At 38.7% G+C, this 27,866-nt stretch overlaps 1 protein-coding gene across 1 annotated transcript in view; it reads right to left on the bottom strand.

Annotated features, from left to right (window-relative positions):
* CDH13 (cadherin 13) overlaps positions 1 to 27,866 on the bottom strand; it is a 465,553-nt gene that overhangs the window by 176,032 nt on the left and 261,655 nt on the right. The window contains exon 6 of the mRNA XM_088136165.1: positions 8,604 to 8,748. Coding sequence (XP_087992291.1) covers positions 8,604 to 8,748 — 145 coding nt within the window. The remainder of the gene's footprint in view (positions 1 to 8,603; positions 8,749 to 27,866) is intronic.

Below are 27,866 nucleotides of genomic sequence, written 5' to 3'. Positions count from 1 at the left end.
AGCAGCGATGAATAAATAAATGTGGAACTCTTGATCCACATGTCATCACACACACAAGGATAATTCCAAGGCCTTTCCCAAAGACCCCTCCTTCAGAAAACCAGATACTCCTATCTATGGTTTTTGATGGCACAGCAGTCATTAGCATCTCTGGGGCAACGGGTACCACGTACATTATGATGATATGACACAAATAATGTCACTTAGTAGTTCAATGACATCATGATGTGCGTGACATCACTGGGGTTGGTCAACCGACACCTATAACAGCAATAGAAAGGTAAGTTATATAAATGGAATGGCACCCTTGACATGCCACAGTCTGGGCACCTCCTTTTGTCAGCCTCTAGTATGGACTGACTGATCTCCATTATCAGGAATTATCATGGTTTGGTGGTTGCATCAGAGAGACATCTGTTTTCCTGCTTAGTTTTCCCAACAAACTCTATCTCCATCCTCTGTGATGGGGCTTCAAAGACTATTCTAGCTAAAAATGGCTTGAACCAATTCCATCTGCTTCCTGGAATTATCCGTTACTTTATATTTCATAGGGAAATTTGGCACTTATACTGCATATGTCTTGGAACGGGAGTGAGAAATCCAGTTGATAGTTACACGTTTCATGCTTTAACAACATCTGTTTAAACTGCAGAATGTTATAGAACACATTCTTTGTTACAGAAAACTACAAAATATTCTAAAATATTTTTGTTTTAGAAAAAAAAAAGGACAATCTGTAAGTAAAATAACTAGATGTCTCCCTACATTTTTGGGTGACAAAAGTATAACTTTTTTTTTTTTTTTTTGATACTGGGATTATGGCCCAGGTTTAAGTCTTGGACTCAAAATCTCATTCATTCATTCATTCATTCATTCATTCATTCATTCATTCATTCAATCATTCAATCATTGCTAATGGGAACTGTTTGGTTTGAAAAGGCTGGATATGTGGGATAAATACAGGTTATGGGGGATATGTGTAGGTTAATACAAATTTGTAAGAGTGAGTTAGAGATATAGAGTTCTAGTGTACACATTTTGAATTCCCTCATATATCTATTCATCCGGCTAAATACTGAAGTCATATATAAACTAAATTTCCCCTAACACATGGGCTTCCACATGTGTGGGAATGCTTATAATTGTCAGCAAGCATTTTCCATTACAATGTGAATGATAATAAGTTACCAAGCTGTGCCGCAGATCACATAAAATTAGGGGACATTATTAGAGATACAAGAGCCACGTTATATTGGACCATATGCATTCTGAACATGTTATGTACCTATGACACAAATAACGTCCAAAATACAATCAAATGCAAGGTTATGAAGACTTTCTGAAAAAATAAATAAATAAAGGAAATGGTTATAGGTGCACTGCTGAGGCTCATTAGAGAATATATGTTTTGCTTAGGGATTATGATTGGTTCCCTCTTCAAGAACAGAATATACATGCATTTTCACAAGTTCCGTTTTGCACAAGGATCAGGGTAGTGGTGACGGTTGTCTTTAAACAGATGTGTGTGTATTGCAAAATGTACTGGAATTTACTTATATTTGGAAAGTAAAACGTAACATTCTGAAATTTCTTGTGACCAAATTTTGCTACAGATCAAAGGTGGCTAAGCTTGCCTTCAGACAGGCCAAACTTGGTCAAAATACATAGTGTGGTAGGATGTAGAAATGGTTAGTAGTGAGAGATTGTGGGAAAATTGGGCTTTGGGATGAGTCAGTTTGAAATGTTATCTCAGCAAGAGCAACTCAGTCTCAGTGCTTGGAGATCTGTGAAAAAGGGCCTCAAAGAAACTCTGCTGTAATTAATTCATTAGCCTATACCTATAAAAGTCTGAATTGTTCAGGCAAGGGTCTTCCCTATGACCCTCTTTGGAAGTGAAAGTTGGACTTTGAAGATGCAGGATAGAAAAAGGATTGATGCTTTTGAACTTCGAAGTTGGAGAAGACTCCCGAGAATACCATGGTCAGCCAGGAAAACAAACAAATGGATTATAAAATAAAGCAGTCCAGAATTCATACTTGAGACCTAAATGACTAGGCTCAAATGACCATATTTTGGACACTTTATGTGAAGACACAGCTCCCTTCAGAAGTCTATAATTATGGAAGGGTGGAAGGAAAGGGAAGAAGAGGAAAACCAACAGCCAGATGGATGGACTCAGTTACAGCAGCAATGGGTGTGCCACTGGAAGACCTGAAGGGCCATATCATCCTGGAGAAGGTCTGTCTATGTGATTGTTAAGAGCTGACACTGAACTGATTTCACATCATCAATCAGAATGGAGTTGGGGGAATTCCTATGACTGTTTCCAAGGTTCTAGATTTATCCCAGATTAACATTAAAGATCCCGTACTGAAATCTGTGTTATTCTTACTTCTTTGGTCTTGGTCGCTACAGGGGGCTTGATAACTGTTTTTCAAAATTGAAAGGTTGCTACTTTGTTTTTATTTTTTGTTTGCTTTTTGAACAAAACCACCTCCAACTTTAGCGGTAGAAGAAGGGAGCTTTTCTTCAACGCAACCTAGTAGCATGGGGGAAGCATTGCATTCCATCACACCACAAATGGAATATCTATTCATTTTTGACTTCACCTTTGAATTTCCTTATTACATGGGCAAAGATCTTGTCCCTGACCCCTCCCCAACTTCCTTGAAGCCTACACTGTTGCTTAGAAGCCACATGAAGAGATGCTTCAGAAACAACAATAAAACCCCTTCTGGTATGGCATGGCATAAATAAGATCTCTCTGCAAACCAATGCAGAATTATGCTTGCTTGTTGAAGCCAAGCAATCTTTAGTACCCAGTGGGGATCTTCCAAGCTTCCTTAAAAATTCATCTGTAGTTTAATTAAGGAACATGCTTCCTTCCCCTCCCTAATTAACACACCAACAGTCTAATAAAAATAGATCCCCAAACATTGTTCTTTTCATTGCTTCTATGCTCAGGAAATAGGTTGGGTGGGAAACACTTTAACGCAGGAAATTCAGCAATGAAAAGTTGCAATATCATTTCCACTTTGGTTATTATGTTGCGTCATTTCAATTAAGCCTCATGTTAATTATTTTTAAGCACCCAGAGGGTGAAGGAGATGTGCTTTTGGGGGGAGGGGTACAGCTAGCACCTATTTCTGACCATTGCTACTTGGTTAAACCTTTGAAGGTTTCCTCCACTTTGTTTCTACTGGGCAACTGCCCTTGATCTGCCCATACAAAATTTCCCAACTGGTAGCATTTGGAGTCCTTCTATTCAATCAGTAGGACAACCCTGGGAGATGCCTCTCCATGTTCTTTGAGGACTTTCAGTGTTTTTTGAAATATTGAGGACTCCATGTTTTTTGAGGACTACTTTGAGGAAGTAGTCAGCCCATCATCCGAATACTATGTATTAAATTAGACTGTTGGTGTGTTTTTCATGGAAGCACTGAGGAACTTTCTTGGTTATAAAGAAAGATTTTTGGATTTGATGGGCAAGGAAAATTTTGTAATTTGTTATGGAAAAACTGCTCTGATCATCAAGATATTTTTCTTAATATCCGTAATCTAGTCCTTAATGCTTTAACATTGTTGCCAATAGTATCAATCACCTAACTTGCTTTAACTTCATAGCCAGCTTTTCATGGAGAAAGTTTTGGATGCAGGCCTTGCCTTCTCCAAATAAGAGATTCTCACACAATGGAGTGGTGAAAGACTTTGGAAATTTGCTGCTAGTCAGAGGAGATCCAGTGTATCTAGATGTTTTGGAAGTTTAGCTAAACATGGTCAAGAGATTAGGGAAGTCCAGAGCATTAGGAGAAGATCTAGCTGGAGAAGAGACCACAATTCAGAAGAAGAGTACACATTTTTTGCACAGAAAACAAAGGATTTTCTATCAGCTATCATTAGATAATAAGATCTCCAATAGTGATGTTGACAAAGTTAGCTTCCTGATACCCTGAACATTTGTTGAGTTGAGTGGCCACCAAATTGCTCAGCACAAATCTGCTTTGTATACCCACAAACCTGAATAAATGAAACCACTAATTTGAATCAGTTGGATATAATGAGAACATCCCAATCACGGATAGAGCTTCCGTATCAACTAGTCCAAACTTTGGCTAATGCTACAGCATCCCCTGCTTAAAAGAACTCTAATAATAATAATAATAATAAAAAGATTTGAACATTTCCAAGTCAGCGTACTCTACAGTCAAACAATTGGAACTAGTGCCAATTCAAATACCAAACTCCAAAGTATTCCCAGCTGAGATTTAATTTGGAGCACTTCCTTTTCACATGTCATATCAAAACCAGCCCTTGATTTTATATAAACATTTTGCAACAGCTCCCCCCTTGCTGTCTTTATGGGGAAACATCAAAAGAGCTTCTAGTGATTTAATTCTCACTGAAGTATACTGCACACAAACAAAATTGTTTTTGATGTTGCCCTGAATGTATTTATTCATAATTTTAATTTAAGATCATTAGAACTAGCAATAGTCTAATTGCATGCCTGTAATTTACTTGTAACTATCATTACAAGGTTTTCTTCTCTGATCAATCATGGTGTTGCTTATTTTCAGAAAACTCTACAGGCAGAATATTATAAATACCATTACTTTGAGTGTTTAAACTGTAATATTTAGAAATAAGGTGCATTTTCAGAAATTGCACCAGAGTTAAAATTAGCAAATCTGGAGTAACTCATTAATCCAAATTTAGGATTAGGACTAGAGACTTTCTGGCTACTAAATTTATTTGAATTTGGAATACTTTGGAAAAGTAGGGGTGAACAAACACGTCCAATCTAACGTTGCTCAGTTTCAGGTTCCTCTGACCTTAAATGCATTTCATCCAACATCAGCATCCTTTTGCAAATGTGTTTAAAAATATCTGCATGAAAACTGAGAGACATTTTTTTAAAAATATACAGTCAATTCTCATTATTCGCAGTAGTTAATGTTCTATAAAGTTGCTACAAACCCTGCATTAGCGAATATTGAAACCTCAGCTGGGAACGTGCACGTTGGGCAACTCCAATTTTTCACTGCTCTGAATGTCCATGAATGACTGTGAAAGTGCTTCAAGAATTGATTTTGTGGTTACAAATAAATTTTACAGAGTAGGCAAATTTACCAATATGGAATCTGCAAATAACGAGAATCAGCTGTACATTTTTGCAGAGAATGAATTCTGATACCTTAAAAAGGTTATATATATATTTAAGGGGCTGTGACTCTCCTTTAGGGGCAGGTTTAACAGATACTTCACTTTTGGTTTTCTGGGAATAAAGGATGGCAAAGCGTATAAGACTACCAGCAGGTGCTTTGGGGCTGGGGGAAGCTTTTTAATTCAGGCCTCTTAAACATCAAGATCCCCTCCCCTTCTCTATCGTTTCGTGAGCCAAAGCTGCCAGGTATCTGACAAATTACAGAATAATACTTGCAGGCGTTTTTGATAGAGGTGCCATCTAGGTTGGGGAAGAAGGAAAGGTGATGAGATTTATTTCTCCAACTTTCTCTGCACGGTTGTCCTGCTCAAGGTGGAATGAAATCACTGAATGGATTAAGGATGGGAAAAGCAAGACCCTAACTTCCCTCTGTCAACAGCTGCCCCAAACTGGTTTATGCTTTTCTTCCATGAGGAACCGAGAACCCATAGTGCGGTAGTAGACTTAAAGGTCTTCTTAGAAGTGTGGACATTGCAGCCTTTCTGTCGTAAAAGGCCATGCCTTTTAAGATTGCGGCTCCTGGAACAGAGGACCACAATTTCATCAGGAACCCATGAGACCTGACCAACGAGAGTCTGCTTGTCCAGCCCCACCAAATCCTCCATCCATCAGTAGATCATAATTCGTTGACCGCACGCACTTGGAGGCACTATGCCATACCACAAGATTAGAGAGGGATCCATGTTTGCTGTGATGGAGAAATAATAGATATGTATTCAAGGACATATTTATGTATGTACTTAGTAGCAAAGAAACAAAAAAGAAGAAAAGGAAAAGGAAAGAAAAAGTCTACTAATCTGTCTGTTGTTGGAAGTGTACTGCACGGGGGGCGGGGGAAGAAAACTGTGTCTATTCTATCTGCCGGCTACAGAAAGCTCTTAAGAAAACCCCCTGTAGTTTCCTGGAGGTTGTTAGAATCACAGGTCATAGACAAGAAGAGATCCTGCCGTGCTCAGCAAATTGAATGCAATTTTAGTCATTTGAAAGCTTAAGTGGCCCTATGCACAAGTGGTAATCACAAGGAAAATGGAATTGTACATGCAAAAAAAAAAGGGGGGGAGGGGAAGAGTAGGAAAGCCCCCAAAACCCAGTTTAAACACACACGTGTACGTACCACCACCCCCCCACCATAAAAACAGTAAAAATTTGCCGATATACATCAGCTGAATGCAGCAACAGGAGGAGAAAATGTCAATTTCCATCGCTTTCCTGTGTGGCCTTTCAACCCACCCGACTGAACAATATTTCAGCTTTCTTTGATTGCCTGTTACCAAGGAAGGAGTGTCTGCGGTGTCTTTTATTTCTTTTTTTTTTTTCATTTTTGCATTGTTGACAACACCCATTCATGCCAATCGCTCTTTTTTCTTCCAAGGAATTAAAAAAACAACAACACAGCGTTTCCTTTTTAAATACATCATGCATATGACACATGGGAAAAAGGACAAGGCAATTGTGGTTGCCAGAGACAACGGTCTCTCCCCAGTGTAACTGTTGAAGCAATCCTAAATAAAAGAGGAAGAGAAATGAGGACTGAATTAATTGAATTTACTTGCTGTTCGGTCGCCGACCATAAGAAAATAATATAGCTTGCTTCGGCTTTCAAGCTTCCAAGGGACACCCGCTAAGCTACATTCTGGGTTCATTCATAGAAAGTTGAGATTGTTTGGTTGGTTGTTGATTTAACACATTGCATTTCTGTCTCCTGGGATCTCAAGGCTCCATCTAGCTCTTTCCTCATTGTATTCCCATGACTTCAAACTAGGCTGAGAAAGGAATGGGCCAAAAATTGGCCCAAATGTTTGATACATGCAAAAAAAACCCCAAAAACCCAACAACACTACAAATTGGGATGTAACAATGTTGAAACTCAAACTAGAGTGCTTTGGCTCTTTCTGAAATTGCCTTAGGTAGTAAGACAACAGACCTGTAGGATGACCTGATATTTAGAGATAGACGACCGCTTTGCTTCGGCTCATGTTTAAATCGCTTTAATCTCACATTCTTTCCATCTAGTTTTGAAGATAAGTAGGTTTCATCCCTTTTAATTTGCTGGTACCCCTTGAATAAATGGAACTGCTTCCCTTTGCATGGGAAAGTTGGAGATTTCAGCCATTTCTAATTTTACTTAAGGGAAACACTTGACATTACTTCAATGTTTATGGCTTCTTCCCTAATTAAGAAAAGCAAGCATTTGATCGCAAAGGCCAAAGAGCCATTTCGGAAGAGAAGGGAAGTGTCAGAAACATCTGTCCTGCTAACATTTATTTCCTAGAAAAGATCCCCTTGCTGTGAAAAAAAAGGGGGATTTTAATCTGCAGGATGGCTGATTGTCCTGCATGATGTACTGATATGACGTTCGATATTAGTGATATTCCGCAGTCTACAAAAACCCAAGGCTTTGCAAAGAAGCTGTCACAACTGGTGCCACTTCACTCTGGAACTACACCTTCTTCCTAGTTATCTTCTCACATGCTTCTGCTGACTTTCCTGGTCTCATACCCTAAACCCAATCTTTAGCATCCCCCAGAAGGAAGAAATAAAGCATTGTGTTTCCTCTTGTTCATTGCCTTGCTTGCAGACTCGGAAAGGGCAGGCAAATAGCAAACAATAGAAGAAGAAACAGCAGGGTTGGGAAGCTCTAACATTAAAAACAGAACTCCTGCAGATAAAACATTACATCGCATTGGAATAAAGGAGCTATCTAAAGAAATTGAAAGTTGTGCAGTCTTGGGAGATCATTATTACTGGAACTTCCTTACAGTTAAAACATATCAGAGTATGCAAGACAGTTCAAACTCAGAAACAGCTTCACTGAATGTCCCAATCTCAAAATAAAACTTAAATGTTCTGGGAGTTGTATTTTGATACCAACCACCAGCAATATGTTCTGTTCTGTTAGAATCCAATTCAGTAGTTTCAAGAGAGGTTTCAAGTGGGGCTCTTTCCTTTCAAGCTTGAAATAAAACACATTTCCCATTTTGAACACACCTCTAAAATCCATTTCTGAGTTATTTGGCAAGAAACATATTTTTGTGTGCATGTGAACCACCACCACTACCACCAGGACATAATTCAACTTCAAAGAGTCAAAAGGATAATCTGAATTCTTTCAGTGAACAATATCCCCTATAATCAAGAAGGAAGGAAGGAAGGAAGGAAGGAAGGAAGGAAGGAAGGAAGGAAGGAAGGAAGGAAGGAAGGAAGGAAGGAAGGAAGGAAGGAAGGAAGACTTTCTTTATGTCTCTGTTGATATAAGTAAAAGTAGCTAGCATTTTGATTTTATGCAGTACCTTTTAATATTTCTAAACTCTTTGTTTTTATCTATATCAAATCCTCTCCTCTTATTTCTAAGAGGAGATTCTAGAAGTAGCTGGATTACCTGTTGGAGATCCTTCCATGACATGCCCAATGTATGGTCCTTCCCGGAAGATAGGCCTGTTGTCATTCTGATCAATGATAATAATATCAAAAGGGACTGGACCTTCTATGATCTTGCCAGAGACATCAGTGATCTCCACCTGCAGCTGTATAAACAGAAGAAACATAAAAGAAATCTGAGTCACATTGTTATCCCAACAAGGAGATGAAAAGGAGAGTTGACATCAGCATTCTTGTCATTAGGAGTCCCTGGCCACGTTAGCCCTTGAGATGGTGGGGAGAAAGGCAGGATGGTGGTGATCATCAGCATTGAAACACATTCATGCTGAGATCCCCATTGGGCACATTGCAATTGAATTGCCATATTTATTGGCGGGGGAGGGGAGAGAAACACAATTTGATGCTAATGAAGTGAATATTTGCTTACCATAAGTATTTTTCCTTCCTTTCTCCTTCAAGCATAATTATACTGAAGGGGAACATTCTGAACTACAAAATAAATTGCAAGCTAGGCCAACCCTGAACGCTGGGAAGCAGAAAAGAGATTGTTAGCCAGAAATAAACAAAACGAGATAGTTGTTCCAAATATAATTGTTTTATATTGCAATGTCTGATCTAATTTACCCCTTTGAGACACTTCCACAACAGCAGCTATGGGTCGGCATCCATAAGGACCTTACCAAAAATAACTTTCCATCAGTTCTAAGTAACCTAATGGAAGCAGATCTAATTTTACTTCCATGTAAATTCAACCCGTAATTAGTCGGCTTTGGCAGAATAATATTTTAATTCAAATAGAAGGCCTAGTTACATGATTTTGGAAGTGGAAAATTTATGAGGTGAGCAATGGGTGTCACAACAGTTTCTTCTTACCCTGAATAGATTGTGTCTTTGAAAAGAAGTCATTAGAATATTTTTCAGTAATTTCATTTTATGGTGCAAGAAGAAATAGTCAAGTGAAGTGATCCATAAACATTGGGATTCGTACAGAAAGCTCCAACAGTACATTATTTGTGAAAGAAAACAATATGTGTTGTATAAATCACAAATCTTCAATCTTATCTTGTCTGCGTGGAAGTACCATACTGAATTTAATAGAGATTACTTCTAGAATAACAGAACTCAAAAGTGGCTTCAAAGCTCCTCGTCTGATGATTTAAATTTCATTTATTGATATCAATAAGAAAAATCTTAAAAAACACACAATAAGAAGCAAACAAGAACAAAAACATAAAATGGCTGCCAAAGAAACCTTTGATTAATTGATTGATCCATCCATCCATCAAGTTGGTGTTGACTCTTAGCAACCACACAGATAGATTTTCTCCATGACGATTTGCCCCTGACTTGGTCTTTCAAGTCTTCCAATGATGCACTCATCACCACTTGCCACCACATGAGCCCATCTACTTGCTCTTGGTTTTCCACTTCTTCTCCTTCCTTCTACTTTTCCTAGCATTATAGGCTTCTCAAGGGAGCTGGGTCTTTGCACTGATCGACTGACTATGTGCCATGAAGTCATTGTTTATTCTTAGAAAGCACAGAGATAGACCTTCTCAAATCTCCAACCTGCCTCTTCGGGTCTTCCAACAGGCACCCATCGCCACTGTAACTGAGTCCCTACACCTTGCTGTGGGTCATCCTCTTCTTGTCTTTCTTTTCACCTTCCCCAGTGTTATACAGTTCTCAAGAGAGCTGGATCTTTGCATAATGTGTTCATACATGGACTTAGCTACTTTCCTGTGTCTAGTTTTAAGGAATCTAGCATTTTGTTGCACGGTTGACTCTCCCTGATCCCTACCAGAGGTATTTTGCAGAGTGCAGTTAAAAAGAATCAAGATGGCGGTCCAAAGATCCTTCCATTTGTTATGCGTGACATGGAACAAAACACTACAAACAAATGGTTTTGGAACACAACTTCCTGTAGTCTTCATCACCGCTACAAGAAAAGGGGGTGGGGGTGAGAGAATAACTTTGTACTAAGCCAGTTAGAAGAGAACCAGTTTAGCAACTCATTTTTATATTGCTGCAATTGTTTTTATTTCATCTTAATTTTGTTCACCACCCAGAGTCACTTGTTGAGATGTGCAGCTATAGAAATGGAATTAATAAATAAATAAACATGAAGACAATGACCTTTATCATAGGGTATTAATGCTACCCAGCATGAAAATGAAATACAACTACTTTAAGAATTGCTGTAGATCCAATAATGCCTTCAAATCTTCCATGTTGAGCGTATCCACAAAGGTGAAGTGGATCGCAATGGACTGTACAAATAAGCCTTTCATCTTAACAAAAGAATTTGAATTCTGACCTAATTCTATCCCACTAAAGGTCTTGGAAACCTATAAATATGCATAAATATCAGGCACAGTGCAAAGGAATAAATTAACCGCATAAACCAAATGACGTGGAGCTCTTTCAAGCCCAACTTGCAATGGTGATGCAATTATATATCAAATTCCACGCTTTTCTGGACAGTGCAGGTCAGTTCACAACTCAACTCAAATGAAATGAAAAAGCACAAACAGGCACACTTCATTTATTGACTTGATCTAATGATCCAAATCCATTTGGAAAACAAAGCCAATTTGGTCTGACAAATGCATCACAATTCATAGAACCTCTTTTTGAATCAGTTAGTCTGTTCTGAGGAATCTGACGTGATTTTGACAACTTGATCCAACTTTCCAATTTGATCTGAAATAACAATTCAGTTTGAAAATATGATTTGGAGGTTGGAGGTTGGATTAAATCATTCCAAATGGAATCTCCAAAATCTGGTTTCCATCATCTGCTCCTTCTTCCATCCATTGCTTTTTAATTCACACTATTTTTCATTGGTTTTGGGCCACACATCTAGAATGGCTGATACACATTTGGTTCATGCCTTCATTTGGTGCCCTATTTTCCAGATCCCTGGGGTCTTTTCCAGAAGTCTGAATATCTACTGACATTAATCGGAAGGAGAATTTAAAGCTTGATTTGCTATATTCAGGGAAAATTGGAATTGTGGAAGGATTAACTCTAATAAACTTTCAGAAAATTACTTGGTTTGTGGGGGGGACTGCTGTTTCATAAATACCAGTGAATGGAATCAGTTGCAAAATTATTTGGATTGTGGTTCAAAAATACAGCCAAGTAGCATTCTTTAATAAATCTGACGTTGCTACAAAACCAGGGGAAAAAACCAACTTCTTCACAAACTATTCACTGCAAATATAAATCCCGTCTTTCCCATTGTATCTGTTTGTACATTCTCTCACTTACTTATGACTGCCTTTCCATCCAAACATTTTTTTAAGAAAAGTGTTTGGGCTTCCTCAGTTATTAGTGTAGGGGAGGGATATTTTAGAGATCTCTGCATTTATTTTAGAAAGTCTCCAAAACGTTTAAAAACAGATGTTTTCTTGTTTTCTTTTTTCCTGCAGAATTATGAAAAACTCATTGAATCAAAAACCATGCAATGGTTCTCCGGCTTATATATAACTTTCATAGCCATTGCAAATGGAGCTCCAATTTGCTAAATATTTCATAGAAGCATTGTTATCTAGGAATGCGTTTCTAATTTATTATTCATATTGTTGCTTTTCTCTTTCATTTCCCACCAGAAGTTTTGAGTATTTCTGATCACTGCTTTAAAAAATAGGAGCTAGAAATCTGAACCAAAATCAGATGATAAAGGTGATTATGAGGATGATATGGGAGGAAGAGGAAGAACAGAATAAAGTTTCCTTGATAGAAGTCATATAACATACATAGCACTTAGCATTAATTCTAGGTAATGCCTATATGAAGCTCACAACTGGGGATGAGCAAAATAGCCCCCTTGTGTGTTCCCCAGAAATTGGAAATGAGTTTCCACGTTTAATATTTAAAACTACTATTAACAATTTGGGTGTTTTATGTTTAAATAAAACACCCAATTATTTTTATTTTTTCTTTTCTCTCCCTGTTCATTTTCCCTTTGGTGTCCAACTTGTTGGATAGGAGATAGCCTCATACACCAGAAAGAATGTGTGAGAGGAACTCTAAAGTTAGGAGTATAATTTTTGTAAGGAAGCAAGCCTCAGGCTGGCGCTTGCATGAAAGAGAAATATAAATATAACCTTTAGGTAGAAAAATAGCATTGTGATAGGAAAGCTTGAGTTACATCAATCTATCTACAGCTGAAAGCCAATATTATGTTCTCTTCCGTAAAGGATAGAGAACGAGGCAGATCCTTACCTGAACTGCAGAGCTCAGAGACAGATGAGAAAGAAGATTGAACTGAAGGAAGAAGGAAGGGATGTTAGCCCTGAGAGTATCAGTTTAAGCATATACAGAGTTGGGTTTTTTAGGCCAGGAAATACTCTCCTGGGGATTGTAGGTCTACCAAGACCACGTTGGCTTTGGAATTTTCCATGGCTCATTTTGGAGGGGACATATTTTTGCTTGCTTTGCTCCAGGGTATTTCACTTCTGATATGATATGATATGATATGATATGATATGATGATATGATATGATATATGATATATGATATCATATGATGATATGAAATATGGAGACAGGGATGCAGCAGCACGGTGAATGTCTACCATAGGAAGCCTCTTCTTGAGGACCACCAGAACTAAAATATCTTCCCCACATAAAGTCATCTGCCTTTTACTCTTGCCTTCACAGATTGCAATTAATTATCTAGTTATGGTCAACCACAACGAAAAAACTTTCCAGTTCATTTCTGAGGAGCTTCAAACCAAAGTTTTTGTAGACTCCAATAATTAAATACGAAGTTATTTATCACCACCATTTTTAGTATCTCAGTATTCCCCCTCCCTCCCCCAATTTCTGCTATTGCCACAAAATTTAGCATGACCGAAACTGCTAGTTTCAATTTCCCCATTGTTCTCTCTCTAGTCTTAATGCTTATGGAGATATATGAAAGTTAAGGTAGCAATAAATTACCATATCTTCCTTTGCTAGTTACCTTGGAATAAATAGGTTTTTACTGATGCAATCAGCTGTATCAGATTTCCTATTATGCCTAGCTGTTTTGGGGATGCAACATGCATGTGACATATTTTCACTCTTCTATCAACAGATACCAACAGCTAATTTAATTCAAATAAATTAAGGCAAAATAAGGCAAAATAAAATAAATTTGAGTGAGATTTTTCTCTTTTCTTCCTCTCCCCCCATAGTGGCAAATTCATTGGTAGAGTGACATCTTTGAAGAAGATTTGCCTGAAAGCAAAGATACACTGATTCCTACATCTGATTTCTAGATGGTTTGAAAGCAAAATAGCTAAACAGGATGCACTTCTTTCTAATTATCTGTTTTCTGTCTAAAAAAATTAATAGTGGGAATTTGGAGCACCTTTGTACATTCATTGGCAAAGAAATAATGTTTTTGCCAATGAGTCCCAAATTAGCTAAATTAATGCTTAAATGGACTTGGGAGATTTCAAAGTTTTTCATGACCCAAAGTTCTCAGAAGGCTATGTCAGACAGGGTGAAAGGTTGACTTTGTTGTTTTTAATCTGAGTCTTTCACACAGAGGGAAAAAGAGGTGTTTGAAATACTCCCAAATGTCATATTAGCATATCATCTGGAAAAGCGATCAGTCTTTGTGACCTACAGTAACATGGCACAAAATATGGGTGACAACCCATTAGCCATGCTACTTTCTCAGGAGCCAGCTGATCAGATAGTCAATGGGAAACTAATTCTTTGCTCCTTGCTGCTGTTGGAAGATGGTGCTGTCGGAAGTTGGTGATCTGGTCTCTAATAGAAGAGAATATGTGTAGCTCAGGGTTGAACTGTGGAGTCCCTGGAGTTCTCTGAGCTTGGCTGTTTTCTTGCAAATGTTTCATTACCCAGCTAGGTAACATCTTCAGTGCTCTGAAGTTACCTAGCCAGGTAGTGAAACTTTTGCAAGAAAACAGCCAAGCTCAGAGAACTCCAGGGACTCTATAGATCTGGTCTCCACTGATCACATTAATGAGTTGCCCCTGACAGCCAGATAATCAGCTGATTAATTGGCATGTGGGAAATTAATTCTTGCTACAACTTTCCATGTCCACCCTTGAATGAAGAGTCTGATGGTCTTACTTCATGCTGTCAGAATAGCAAAATGCAATGAGCAATTGCACCAGTTCTCCCAGGTTTCAGGCAGAATTTTTGTCTGCTTTACATGGAGATTGAGAACCTAAGCACTTCTACAGGCAAAGCATGGCCTCCACCATCATGTTTGCTCCTCCTATCCATACTTCCACCCACTGGCTGTGTTATAAGGAGATGGTCTTTAAATGGATCCAAGATGCACAATTCTAATAACTGACCCCAAAGTATGGACTGAATATAAAAGGGAGAGGGAATGTTGGCCCTTTGACATTGCCTGGAACAACCATATAAATCTGAAGAGGAAAAGCTGGGTCCAGAATTAAAAAGTAGTAGCATCTTGCATCATTATGCTACAGCTGCTCCAATTAAAAAAAAGTACCTTTGTTATTACATTCATTCCTGTTGCTGTTCATTTTTTTGAGGACAAACTGTCAGAAGGCTCAAAAGCAGCTGACTGAAATAACCAAGAGGAAAATTGGCCACAGAATCTGAGATTATTTGAGAGGTGAATGAATACTATGGCAACTTCTAGGAAGTCACCAAAAAAGTCAACTTCAATTGAGAAAAGGACAGATTTGAGTTGGAAGCTAAAAGAATATGTGATTGCAGAGAGAGAGAGAGAGAGAGAGAGAGAGAGAGAGAGAGAGAGAGAGAGAGAAATGTGCATAATAGACCATCAAAGGTTCTGAAGTGGAAGGAAATTTTGAAGAGCAATCAAGCTGAGAAGAATTTCCCTTTTATTAGAGATGTGTTAGGAAGGTTTTAGGAAATTAAATATATAGTTGGAGATTTAAAATGCTTAATGGAAATGTTAGGTTAAATTGGAAATTTCTGGTTAGGTTGGTTGGATGGATTAATGGATTGGATGGAGGGATGGATGGATGGATGGATGGATGGATGGATGGATGGATGGATGAGAGAGAGAGAGAGAGAGAGAGAGACTCCAAGGTAAAATTAGGTTTTTCCTGAACAAAATTTTGAAAGAAAGTTGAAGCTTCTTCCTTGGACAAAATATGTATATAACTCTGACAGAACCCTCCCCCCCCCCCAAAGTATTGATAAATCAAATGCAGTTTCTTCAGATGTTCTCAGATGGGAATTTCCAATTTTACCACAGCATTTTACTACAAGTAAAACTGGTTGACATTTCTGATCACATTTAGAATAACCTTCCACTGGAAGTTTCAAGCATACCCAAAGAGAGTTCAAAATATTTATTCCCACAACAAATCCTTCTCTCCAAGGTTCCTATCTGTTTCAGTGCTATATTAGTTCAGCATTTCCAGTGTTCGTAGCATATCCCTCAGACCAACAACTCATTTACCTTATGGAGAATGCAATTAGTAAGTATATCCTGGCTTACCATTTATTTGACAGCTTTCTCATTTTCTCACATTTACATAATTTGACAGGGACCATTATGGACCCGTAACTGGTCTCTTGGAATGACATTCACAAGGTTGGTTCACTTATTAATTGACCCCTGGTAATGGTAATTTAAGAAGCATATTAATCTCATCTGTCATTTCCAACACATAGCTGATGTATAAAATAATTTGTCTTCTCAAGGAGTCTTGGAAATGAAATAAAGAACTGCTATCCCCTGCTTTAAATTAATATGCACAGACCTTCCCTGCCACACTAAAGATTATGGGCAAACATAATTTATTCCTTCCTTTCTTTTTTTAAAGATATTTTCTTTTTATATAAAAAAGAAAGAGACTCTATAAAGAGTCTCCGTTTGTTAATCTCCATAAAGATTAACACGTCTCATTTAAACAACTTGCTTTCACCTACTTTCAACCTGAATCATTGTAAATAAATTGAAATATTAATACCAGAAGTCCAAGGAGATGTCATCATCTAAAGGAAACCAATTCAGTAGACAATGTAGTCCTTAAACCTTTGGGCTTCCATGGGATTGGAGCAAACACTATAATATTGTATTGTGAAGAACACTTCCTAGAAAATGCCTAGTTTATTTATAGAAGTATTATTCTTAAAGTGGCAAAAAGATCATTATTCTCATGAGCTAACACAGCTATCACTTCTACAACTGTTGTGTTACTATAAACCCAATGAGCACTCAAGATAGCAAATGCCAGGATTTTCAAAGAAAATATATTCAGAAATAATTGAAATCTGTAGCCACTGGGGCTGAAAATCTAAGACTCATCCCCACCCTTTTTTTTCCAATTCAGTTCTATCCATGAAGGATTTCAAAGACTTACAAAGACATGTCAACAGCAGTCTAATTTAGCATTACACATACAGATTAAAAGTTCCTTTAATAAAGGAAGAAATTTAATCCACTCTGAGTATATCAGGAGAAAGGGAGTTTTAATATTATTTTAAACTGGAAATCCAACATTCTCAGACTTCTGACATTTCAAAATTCTCCCACTGTTTAAAATCTTTGTTAGGCAGAAGAAGGCAACAGATCAAAACTGAACGAACATGGAATTATTTATTTTATTATTATTATTACTATTATTATTATTATTATTATTATTATTATTATTATTATTATTTTAAATCAACAAGAAGAGTGGAGAACCAGCAGAGGGATGTGCTGGAGAACCAGCATACACACATATATGCACTCATATACACTGTACACACAGAGCCCACCTCACCATACAAATATATGGATTATTATTGAACAATGAGTATCAGTTACAGCAAACATTAACATCACCTCTAAGAGAAGACTGTGGAACTCCTAGGTTATGAGTTTTAATTCATAGGGGTAGGGCAGGTGTCAAACCCTTACAGGATTGTTTATCTAGTTATGGATTGTTTTATTTGGGATGTCTGTGATCCCATTTTTTTCATTATTGTTTCTCGCTTTCAAACATGTAAGAGACCCAGAATTTTGTGGAGTTGGGCAGCTTCTCAATTATAAAATTAAATTAAAGTGTACAAAATTAGACTTAGGTACCATCAGGTCAGACATGATCTCGATAACTGTATGGACGAATATCCACCATCTTGTCAGGCCTAGCCCAAGGAACTCCAAGAGACAATACCAATTCAGTCCAGCTATGTTTATTAGCTACAACCTCTAGCAAGAATCTTCCCAGACTAAAACCCCAGTTCCCAAAGTCATCCAGCCACAACAGTGTGAATTCCTCAGAGAGGTGCCAGTCTCATCCTCTTGTTCCTCCCACGCTATTCTGGTGAGCTAAGAAAATGTTTATCTCCCTGAGCCTGGCCTTCATAATTCCACTCCATCACACATCTCCATGTGTTTTCAGTAATCATTGTAATCATCATCATGATCATCATCACCACCACCACCACACATACAATGTGTTGTTCTAATGAATGGATCCCAGTGGGTGTAGAGAAGAGAGGGAAGGGCCTTGAAGGACAGGAGGAAGAGTCACTACCAAGGCAACAGTCAGATAAAAGGGGGCTGATCCCAGGGCAAGAAAGTAATGTGAGTAAACATCTCAGACAGTTCATGTGAAGATAAAGGAGGGAGGGGGGAAGCACATTCAGTCCTGCAAAATTCTGTTACAAAAGCTTTACAATAAAGGAAGTACTGATCTAAATGGCATTGGTTTCCTAGCCTGGTCTGGTCTACTATGAAAGGCTAACAATGGGCAATTCATATGGTTAACAGTACTGATCTCTCTCTTTACTATACAGCCCTTCCTTCCTTCCTTCCTTCCTTCCTTCCTTCCTTCCTTCCTTCCTTCCTTCCTTCCTTCCTTCCTTCCTTCCTTCCTTCCCTCCAAACCTACTGCAGACATTTTTTTTTACAAATCCATTTATCAACTGCCTTCAATATACCATATTTTATGTATAGAGAAATAGGAAAAGATGTTTTGTGCATTGAGCTCCTTAAATTAAAAATGCATTATTCCATGTTGATCATTGCTCTAATACATTTAATATCCAGTGTAATACTTGGACCATCTAAATAACTGAACTTCCAGGTTGCTTAGGACTCCTAACCCAATGGGAATAGTTAATTAGAAATGATTTCTATTATCTGATAGCGATAACTATTGCATGCAGCAGAATTATTACCTGATTAATCAAAATGAGCGAGGCAGAGAAAAAGAGAGAGAGACGCTGATGGAACATGCAATTGTAAAAGGTAAACAAGAAATGTGGAAATGTTTGCTCATTTCGTTGATACAGTAGCACACTAAAACTCACCTGAAATATCACAGTCTAATAAACAAGAAACACTTGGTGTTGTTGCTGTTCTCAGCAAATATCTCTAAGATGGGAAGCTGGGGACATTCAGTGAAACTGGTTGTTGGGATATTCTGAAGGTATGTAAGGGAAGACTTTCTCACATGGCATACAGTCAGTTAATGGAATTCATTGTAACAGTTGAAGATGCTACTATGACCACAACTTGGAAGGCATGAAAGCATGATAGACATATATATGGAGCATCTGACTACCAGTGGCTACTGATGATGATGTAGTGGAAACAGCATTATTCTAAATACCCCTTGCTGGGGAACATGAAAGGACGGATGCTGTTGTACTGTTCACCCTTTGTGAATTTCACATAGGCAACTGATTTGCTGTGAAGGAATGGTTGGATGAAGGCCGCCCTCGGGGAGATAAGCATTCCCTTAGCCCCCAACAGGAGCGTGGAAAGTTTAAGAAGATGAGACTGGCACCACCCTGAGGAATTCACGGTGTTTTGGCTTGCTGGCTTGGAAAGTTTAGATTCAGTCTGGAGAGATTTCTGTCTTGAGGTGGAAGCTAATAAATGCAACAGAACTGTATCTGCACTGTCTCGTGGAGTTCTTTGGGCTGAACTTTGCCACTCTGGGAAGAGAATGATGGATTAGATCAGGGGTCCCCAAACTCTTCAGCTCATCAACCCCTTCATCAAGTTTCAGATTATTCATCAACCCCCAATAATTTATTATAGGAAAATAATTTAATAAGTATGACTTTAATAGTACTCTGAATAATAACAAAAATAGTAATCCCCTTGGATAGTCGCATTGACATTAATAATCATATTCACCACTTTGGGAAATCTGTATTAGATGGATCTTTGCTCTAACATACAGAATGTTTTGGATAATTCTGCACACAGCACTCAACACGATCACGTTTTCTCCAAACATTGCTAGGAGTGGGAGAGAATGTGATTTGCATTTTTAAATCAACTGTTCAAGCTCACTGGTCATGGGCCAATATGTGGTCAAATACCCATGCAAAAGTAAGGGCCTTTAAAAATATTTGGGTACAAAAATGCATATATGGGGAAAGTAGTATTCAAAATGCATACATTCAGTGATGAAGAGACTAAAGACAGTGGGTTTAAGATTAAATGTGTATGAAAAAGAACGACAAGCTATAGACTGACTCTTCTATTTTTAATTACTGAGATGTCTGTTATTTGTCTTTTCATTATGATCCATGGAATTAATCTTATGCTCATTTACTGAGCAATTGGTCTCACTGGTTACAGTGGTGACACTTCCAAGTAAGTGGACGTAAAATGATTACCTTAAAAACGGTTACCTTGTCTGTTACCAGCAGACAACCACACTAGGTCACTATCAGGATGCAGGATAAATATGTCATTAGGACTGCAGAACCCATTGTAAATGAATATTCAATATAACTTGTTATTAATAATTGTTGGGGATTGAAATGGATGAATTATCATTAATAATCACAATGCCCTAAGGCAGTTCTGAATCAATTTTCTATTCACAGCATGAGTGATTCATTATATACCATGCATTATGTCATAGCATATGCTGTGGTGCTTTATAATTATTAATAACACCCAATGATTGCAGTGCACAGATGTGGAACCTAAATACAACCAATTGTATTTCAGAATGAATAATAGTATGATTACTATTAGTTGTCACACAAACCACAGGAGATAATGAGTTTCTCTATTTGCAAATATAAATGGCCTGTCCTTGTCTCAGAGGACACCACCCCAAACCTTTGGAAATATCCAAGTTCACTTCCCAATAGCTTATGATGTTTAATTTTCCCTATGCAAATCCACAGCCTGCCTGAGAAAAGTGCGCAATTTGTTCATTTCCCCCTGAACAGAAGCGCATCGCGCCCATCCAACAAGGTGCAGGTGATCCCTTTCTGGAATGACTTGTTAGCTCCGTTCTTCCACCCACTCTTCTGTCTTGGCCTATTTTCGCAAGACTGATCCCGTTCACAAAAAGAAACATATCTTAACGCTTTTCTCTCAGGGAAACACACCTACAAAGGGCAGACATAGCTTTCATTGCCCTCTGGTCTCAATTGAGAGACAAATACTGCTATAGCATTGTCAAAATGTCTTGTTTCTTTTTTCCTTTGCAAGGCACAAAATGCCTGTTAATGAAGACTTCCTGTCTCTGAACACTGGGTAGCAGCTCACCTCTGTTCCAAGGTCATTTCTTCAGGTCATCTACTCCTTTGCCCCTGTTACTAAGAATAACTGCTTGGTCGAGCTGAAATTATTACGAATTCTAGGGTGCTTTTTCCTTTTCCTCCCTTTCTAAAAGTGAAGCGGTTTCCAGTAAGACGTGTCATATTAGCAGATTTAGAAAAGGAGCATTCTGGTTAAGTATCCAACACATGGAACATCATTAGTCCATCTGAGCTATGTAGTCTAGCCTTCACTGAATGACAGTGGGTCTCCGAGGACTTAAATTAGGAGCATATCACACCCAATTTGTAAGCAGGATGGGGTAAGCAGAGACAAGGAAACTCAAAGTTGTTCAGGGTCATCAGTCCTTAAACCTCCCCCGCTCCAGGTAGATAGTTGGATAAGCTACTATGCTTCCAATTGGCAAAAGGAGACTACCTTTCCTATGTTTCCCAATCTGGCCTCATTTTACTATAATGTAGAGCAGTGTTGTCCAAACTTGGCTACTTTAAGATGAGTGGATTTCAACTCCCAGAATTCCCCAGCCAGCATGGCTGGCTGGGGAATTCTGGGAGTTGAAGTCCACTCATCTTAAAGTGGCCAAGTTTGGACAATACTGGTGTAGAGGAATGGGAAATTTGCTACAGTATTTGCTACGACAGGGATAAATTTTCAAGTTACAATAAACACTGAGGACCAGATTTTTCCTAAATGCATTTGTGTTCTCCTCATATGGAGGACATAGTTAAGTTTAAGGAGGAATGCATTTAACATGCATTTGATATGAAAAGTCATGTTTACAATAGTTTCATAATGCATTATCCATCTACTGATTTCATTCTGGTAAGCTATACATAATTGAATTTTGCCACTATAATTGATACAGCAGAATGTCATAATGGTGTGGCCACATAAACTAGATGGGTTCATATCCTGAAGTGTCCTCCATCCCAAAACTACTACAGACAGTCCCCTACTTATGAACAGGTTACATTCCAAGAGGCTGGTCGTAAGTCTGTTTTGTTCGTAAGTCCAACCAAGTGAAAAGTAAAAGAGGGAGAGGCAGGAGGCAGGAGGCAGGGCAGCGGTGTGGGCAGAGGACCCCTGTCTTCTGCTGCCAATGTGTCACCCAGTGAGGCAGGAGAGGGGGTGGTAGCAGAGGAGAAGGGAGCAAAGGATGAACCAGTGGGGCACAGCTTGCTCCATTGCCAGGAAAGGCAAGAGACCTCTGGCCCCTGTCCTCTGCCACCATGCCCTCTTCTGCCTCACTCAGCAACCGAGTGTGCCACATGAACTAACCCTTTCTGGAAACTCCAGTGTGAACCTCAAATGCAAACGGAATGCTGGAGGGGATGGGAAAGGGTTAGTTTACGGTGCGAACTTCTCCTGACTTCCAGTTCTGACTTCCAGATTCGTCCTGTTCATATTGGTGAAAGTTTGCAATGTGAAAGTTTGCAAGTAGGGGACGGTCTGTACTTCATAACTGTTTTTGAATTTGGTGGAATTTACTCACAAACAAGAGAATTTAAGCAAAGAGCCAGTGATGGTGCTGAAACATGATGACAGCTATAAGCACAAGAGAAGTCAAAGCTAAAGCCAGCCATTCTTCTTTCTGCAGAACAAGTAGACATTCGTTTATAGTTTTGAAAGCGAGGATGTTGAAATCACATGCAGGAAAATGGGGAAAGGGGTTAATGCATTATCAACAATTGTTGGTTATTGGCCATTTTCCCTGAAAACTAGGGCTGAAAACCTTACTTTCTGTGCAAGCCATAAAAGACTGCCTTCGAACATTTTGCATTCCACAAATAGATTTCTACAGCTACGTATTTTCCCCACTTTATATTTCCTATTGAGTAGTTTTAATATCATTGGATAAAGAACTCAGTTGCTTTAAGGAGAGGAAAACACATTTTGAGATTCCACTAAACTAGAATTCCTTTCATTATAACACCATTGAGAAATAACACCGAACAATGCGTGATTGTCTTTAAGTGTCTCCAAGCTTCCTGCGGAGTGAGATAGTCTGTTCTTTTGGCTGTAATAAAAGCTGATAGGTCAACAAATCACAATTTGCCTGCACTGCAATATTTCCTCAACAACTGGCATTTAGGAGAAATCTTTCCAAATCTAAGCAATCTGGGGTATATTACCTCTAATCACTGGAACTGAAAAGCAGCTTTCGGCTGTCTTGAGTAAAGGGAGAAATATAACTGCAAGAACTTACTATGATGTAAAGGGTGGCGATTGTCATGGTATTTTCTAAAACACTTCCAAATCTTCCATTCAAAGTGGTGAGAGGCATAGAGCCCTAACGTGACAATTTGTTAGGTTCTTTTGGAAAGTAGTTTATACCCAATTCTTTGAGTCATCACTGGTTAGAGACGAGAACCAAGCTGACTGGCCATTTATCACATGTACAGATGGCATGATCAGGCTTGGATTAAGAAGGAATTGGAGTAATGCCTCTTTCAACATCTCTACTGCTTTAAAAGCCCTTCATTTTAAATCTAAAATGAAGCCCAGATGGAGTCCGTGACAACTCTCTTGCCCATTAATAGATTCTAATACAAATCGTTTCACTTTACCTAAAGACAAGATGAATGGTCTACGTGTAGTTTTCATTTATCGGATGCTCTGTAAACAGTTTCGGTTGAAACAGGCTTAAATATCTGTCCTCATAGTTTGGGGCCTGGGATTGTGGAGATGACCACCTCACCTGAAAGGAGAAATAATTTTGTTCCTTTCAAGGTGGGCAGGTGATTTTCAGGGTTCTTTTGTTTCAGGCGGGAGTTGTGTTACCTGCTTTTAAGCTTAAAAAAAAAAAAGCATGGAGTGGGTGTGTGCAACATCAAAAGCTCCCAAGCCCATTGTGTGTGAATTGTTGGTCCTCCCAAGAAGGAAGGAAGGAAGGAAAGAAGGAAGGGAGGGAGGGTTAGGTATGTCAGTAGGAGGTTCAAAAAAATCAAGATGGTGGCTACAACTGCATAATAGAAGCCTTACTCTTTTTGTTATGCACTGTCTTGCTATGCAAGGTAAAGATACAGAACCAATCCTTAATGTTTCTCATTAAAAAGGTAGATGATGGGAAATGCCACAATATTGGACAAAGAGTATCAGTCAGAGACTTCAATACTAAATTTAGTCAACCAACAGTTTCAGCAGATATAAGCCAGCTTCCAATGGAATGTGTGGTCTGAAATAACAATTTTCCCCTTCTTTGGAAGTAATCTTTCCCCTCCTAAGAATTCTTGAGTTCTTAGGAGCGGCAGGACAAACAATATAACAGCTAGAGCTTCTTGACCCAAGTCTTCAACAAATATATAACAGTATGAATCTGTGAAGATGTGTTTGGAAAACAACTCCTGCATGTTTTAGTAGTCATGTGTTTCATCCAACCAAGGGACCTCTTACCATAAAAGGAGCAGTCAAGAGGAGGAAGCTGATGCAATGGATCAGCTTAAATTAAATTAAAACATTTTAGGGATGTTTTGTTTTTGTACTGTTGGCCAATTCTTGTCACTCTAAATCAGTGGGATATTAATTTCTGATTGAATCAAGGACAGATTTAGACATCACTGAGTAAAACTAAACAAAACCTCCTGCTACTGATAACACAGTGAAAAGACACAAAAGAAAAGACTATTTATTTATAAAATATTGTTATTACTCAGGAAAAATACTGGCTATAAAAACTTGAGAGTCAACCCAGCAGGGGAGAAGAATAAGAAGAATGTAGCAAATAGGGCAATGATATTTGGCTTTTGGATGAGGAGTTGAATTTAAGCTGAACTCTTTGCTTTGCAGCATTCAAGGATGCACACAGAAGATCACTACATGAGTGGGGAGGAGGATTCTCCCTGTTTCTCCCCCCTGCTCAGGTTCCTTCCATACATTCAACATTTATTCCATGGCAGTTGGTCAGCTACCCCCACCGAGCATTACTCTGAAGAGGTTCTCAGAGCAGTTGCTTGTGGCCACCACAACTGCCTGTACAATTGTCATAAATTTGAGATGGGCGGCCCTATAAATCTAATAAATAAATAAAATAGGAATCCCTTCACTTGCATGCCTGTGAGGACTTCTTCAGAGTTGCTCAGCTAGGAGAGCTGGCCCATAGAGCAAGCAAAGCATTTTAGATTTCTCCATGCAGTAGACCAGAACAGTGTTTCTCAACCTTGGCAACTTTAAGAGGAGTGGACGTCAACTCCCAGAATTCCCCAGCCAGCATGGCTGGCTGGGGAATTCTGGGAGTTGACGTCCACTTATCTTAAAGCTGCTGAAGTTGAGAAACACTAGACCAAAGGACAATGAATGACGTCATGGTGCAACTTACCATTCATTGCTGTCTGGGTAGGGTCAAAGTGGAGAGTACAGTGTTGCGATCAACATTTACCCCTTTAGTGTATGCATGTTGTGTTACTCACATACAAAAGAGGCCAGGCTTTGACTGTGATGTCGCACCTACCATCTTGCAAATTTCAACCCCTCCCCCACCAGATATTCTTGTTACCACCTCTTCATCCCCATGTGTAGCTGCCTCATTCTGTCTAATGATCAGCCAGCATGCCTATTACATTCACGTTATGGTAAGAAGCTTACAATGCAAACCCGTTTCTTAGTTCATTGGTTTTACCTGGTCCTATGCTAATACCAGTCTTTAAGGAAGAGAAATAGAGGAACATCTTTTGTACTTGAAGTTGTAGAGTCTCTTTTCTGGACTCTTTTAGAGAAGAAAGAAGCACAGCGTGTTGATTATTGAAAAGCTGACTTGATGAAATGCATAACTGACCCAAAAGGTAAACCTTTCAGTATTTGATTTAAGGCAAGCCTTAAAATTCCTTCACCGGGGGGAAGTAAAGGATTCACATCTGTAAACTTGAAAATATTCCAGCATGGGAATATTAAAGACAGTAGCCAGGGAGTCTGGATCTCTGAATGATTAAAAATATAGGAGTTCTTGACTCAAGCTTTTAATCTATCTTACAAGAAAGCTTTCTTTCCACTCCACCCCCCCCCCTTCCTTAACACAGGAAGATCAGGGTACCTTTAGTCATTCAAAACTGATTTCTCTGTAATGTTGAATATTCTTAAATTCAGGTCCGGGGTGGGGGGAACGCAGCATATTAATGAGCTTAATTGACAAAGCTTTATATTGTTAAGTAGATGCAGTCTCCTTCAGATTCAACTCAACTGATGTGATTCACCACTGCTTTCTTCTTGGGTTCTTTTAGACTTCCCAGTCTAGCCTATAGCCTTGGGAATTCCTTAGGCTCCCATCCAAATACTACTCAGTTCTGACCCTACTTAGCACTCTTCTTTTTCCCAAGATAGTAGCAACCTGCTTACATTTGCTGCAGACATAATGTTGGTGTAAAAGGAGAGGCTGGTGGAGGCACTTTGGGGTCTTCCTTTGCTCATCAAATTTGCGGCCACATGGCCAAATTTGCTTTTAGTAGAGAAAACGGTTGCTGTAGGAAGAAAAGGGGGGTTTCTAAGAGGCAAGTTCAAATAAGTGAAAACACAGCTAGGAACTGGTATTGTGTTACAAGGCAAAAGGAGAGCTGCACTCTGCTGAATATATATACACGCTCAGCCTCCACCTTACGCCACAATAAATCTCTCTGGTTTTTCTACTCACTAGTGCAGCCCTCCAGAATTTGGGAGCTACATTTGCTCTACGTTTGCTCAACCCTGGCCTACATGGTCAACAGCGAAGGGTCGTGGTAACAAAACCTGTAGTGTCACATGCTAGCTATCCCTTTCTGCATCATTACATCAGGTTGAAAGGAAGACAGCAGATAGAGGGGTGGAATGGGGTTCAGAAAAACATGGGTTGCTTTATAGTCCCTTAGAAATGGATTCTAGGAGAACAAGACTTTCAAAATGTAAAGATCGGTCTATTGATTCCCAAAACAGCCAAGTAACAATTAATGCATAACATTCCCTACACATATCTTGGGTGTCTTCTGAAGGGGAAGGGGCAAATTCAAAGAAGAGCTGTCAACTTCCACCATGCATGATATCTAAAAAAAAAGTATGCTTTCCATTATTGCACATGTAATGGAAAGACTCTGGCGTGGGTTTTAAGCATGTCTTGCTAAAATGCACACCTTTATACAGAATTGCCTGAAATTGTTTGCATACATTTTAATCTAAAACTCATGTTTTTATAAGCCCTTGGTGAGGATTTGAACCAACCCAAATTGGAAACTCAATCAATCAATCAATCAATCACCCAAAAAGGGGCAATTGAATTTTGTGTGTTAGCCCAGGAAATGGGAGTTAGGTTGGTTTGGTTTCATACTTTACCTTAATAGAAATTCAGCTGGTCTTTACTATGTGGAACTCATTTATATAAAGGCTAGAAAGAGAAACTATGAGTCAAAACAAATTGAATGAGAGGGACCATTTTACTTTTTGAAACTATTAGAGCAGAATGGTTAGAGAAAAATAGAAACAAATATAGCATTTATTACCCAAAACCATAATGTACAATAAAGTTGCAGTATCTAATATATTTTGAAGACATACCTTACACACCATATCCATACCAAACAGCAGGAAAGAATGAGGCAAAAAAATCCACAGGGGTAGGTAAAACATGATATTATGAATGATTGCATGCTACTTAATGGTGCTAATAAAAAGCTATAGTTCTTGGTGGAACTGAATGACAGTTAATTTTCACCAAGAATTTATTAGAGAATTTTTTTGTAATACTATACAGTGAACAATACTGGTCAAGCAATTTCCAGAGAGAGAGAAAAAGTGGGGGGGGGGC

Source organism: Python bivittatus, unplaced genomic scaffold (genome assembly GCF_059951505.1).
Source record: "Python bivittatus isolate LINGU-HERP-01145 unplaced genomic scaffold, Pbiv_v1 ctg000190_np1212, whole genome shotgun sequence".
Lineage (NCBI taxonomy): Eukaryota > Metazoa > Chordata > Lepidosauria > Squamata > Pythonidae > Python > Python bivittatus.
The sequence above is the reverse complement of the archived record's forward strand: the minus strand, read 5'-3'. Positions and strand labels throughout refer to the sequence as shown.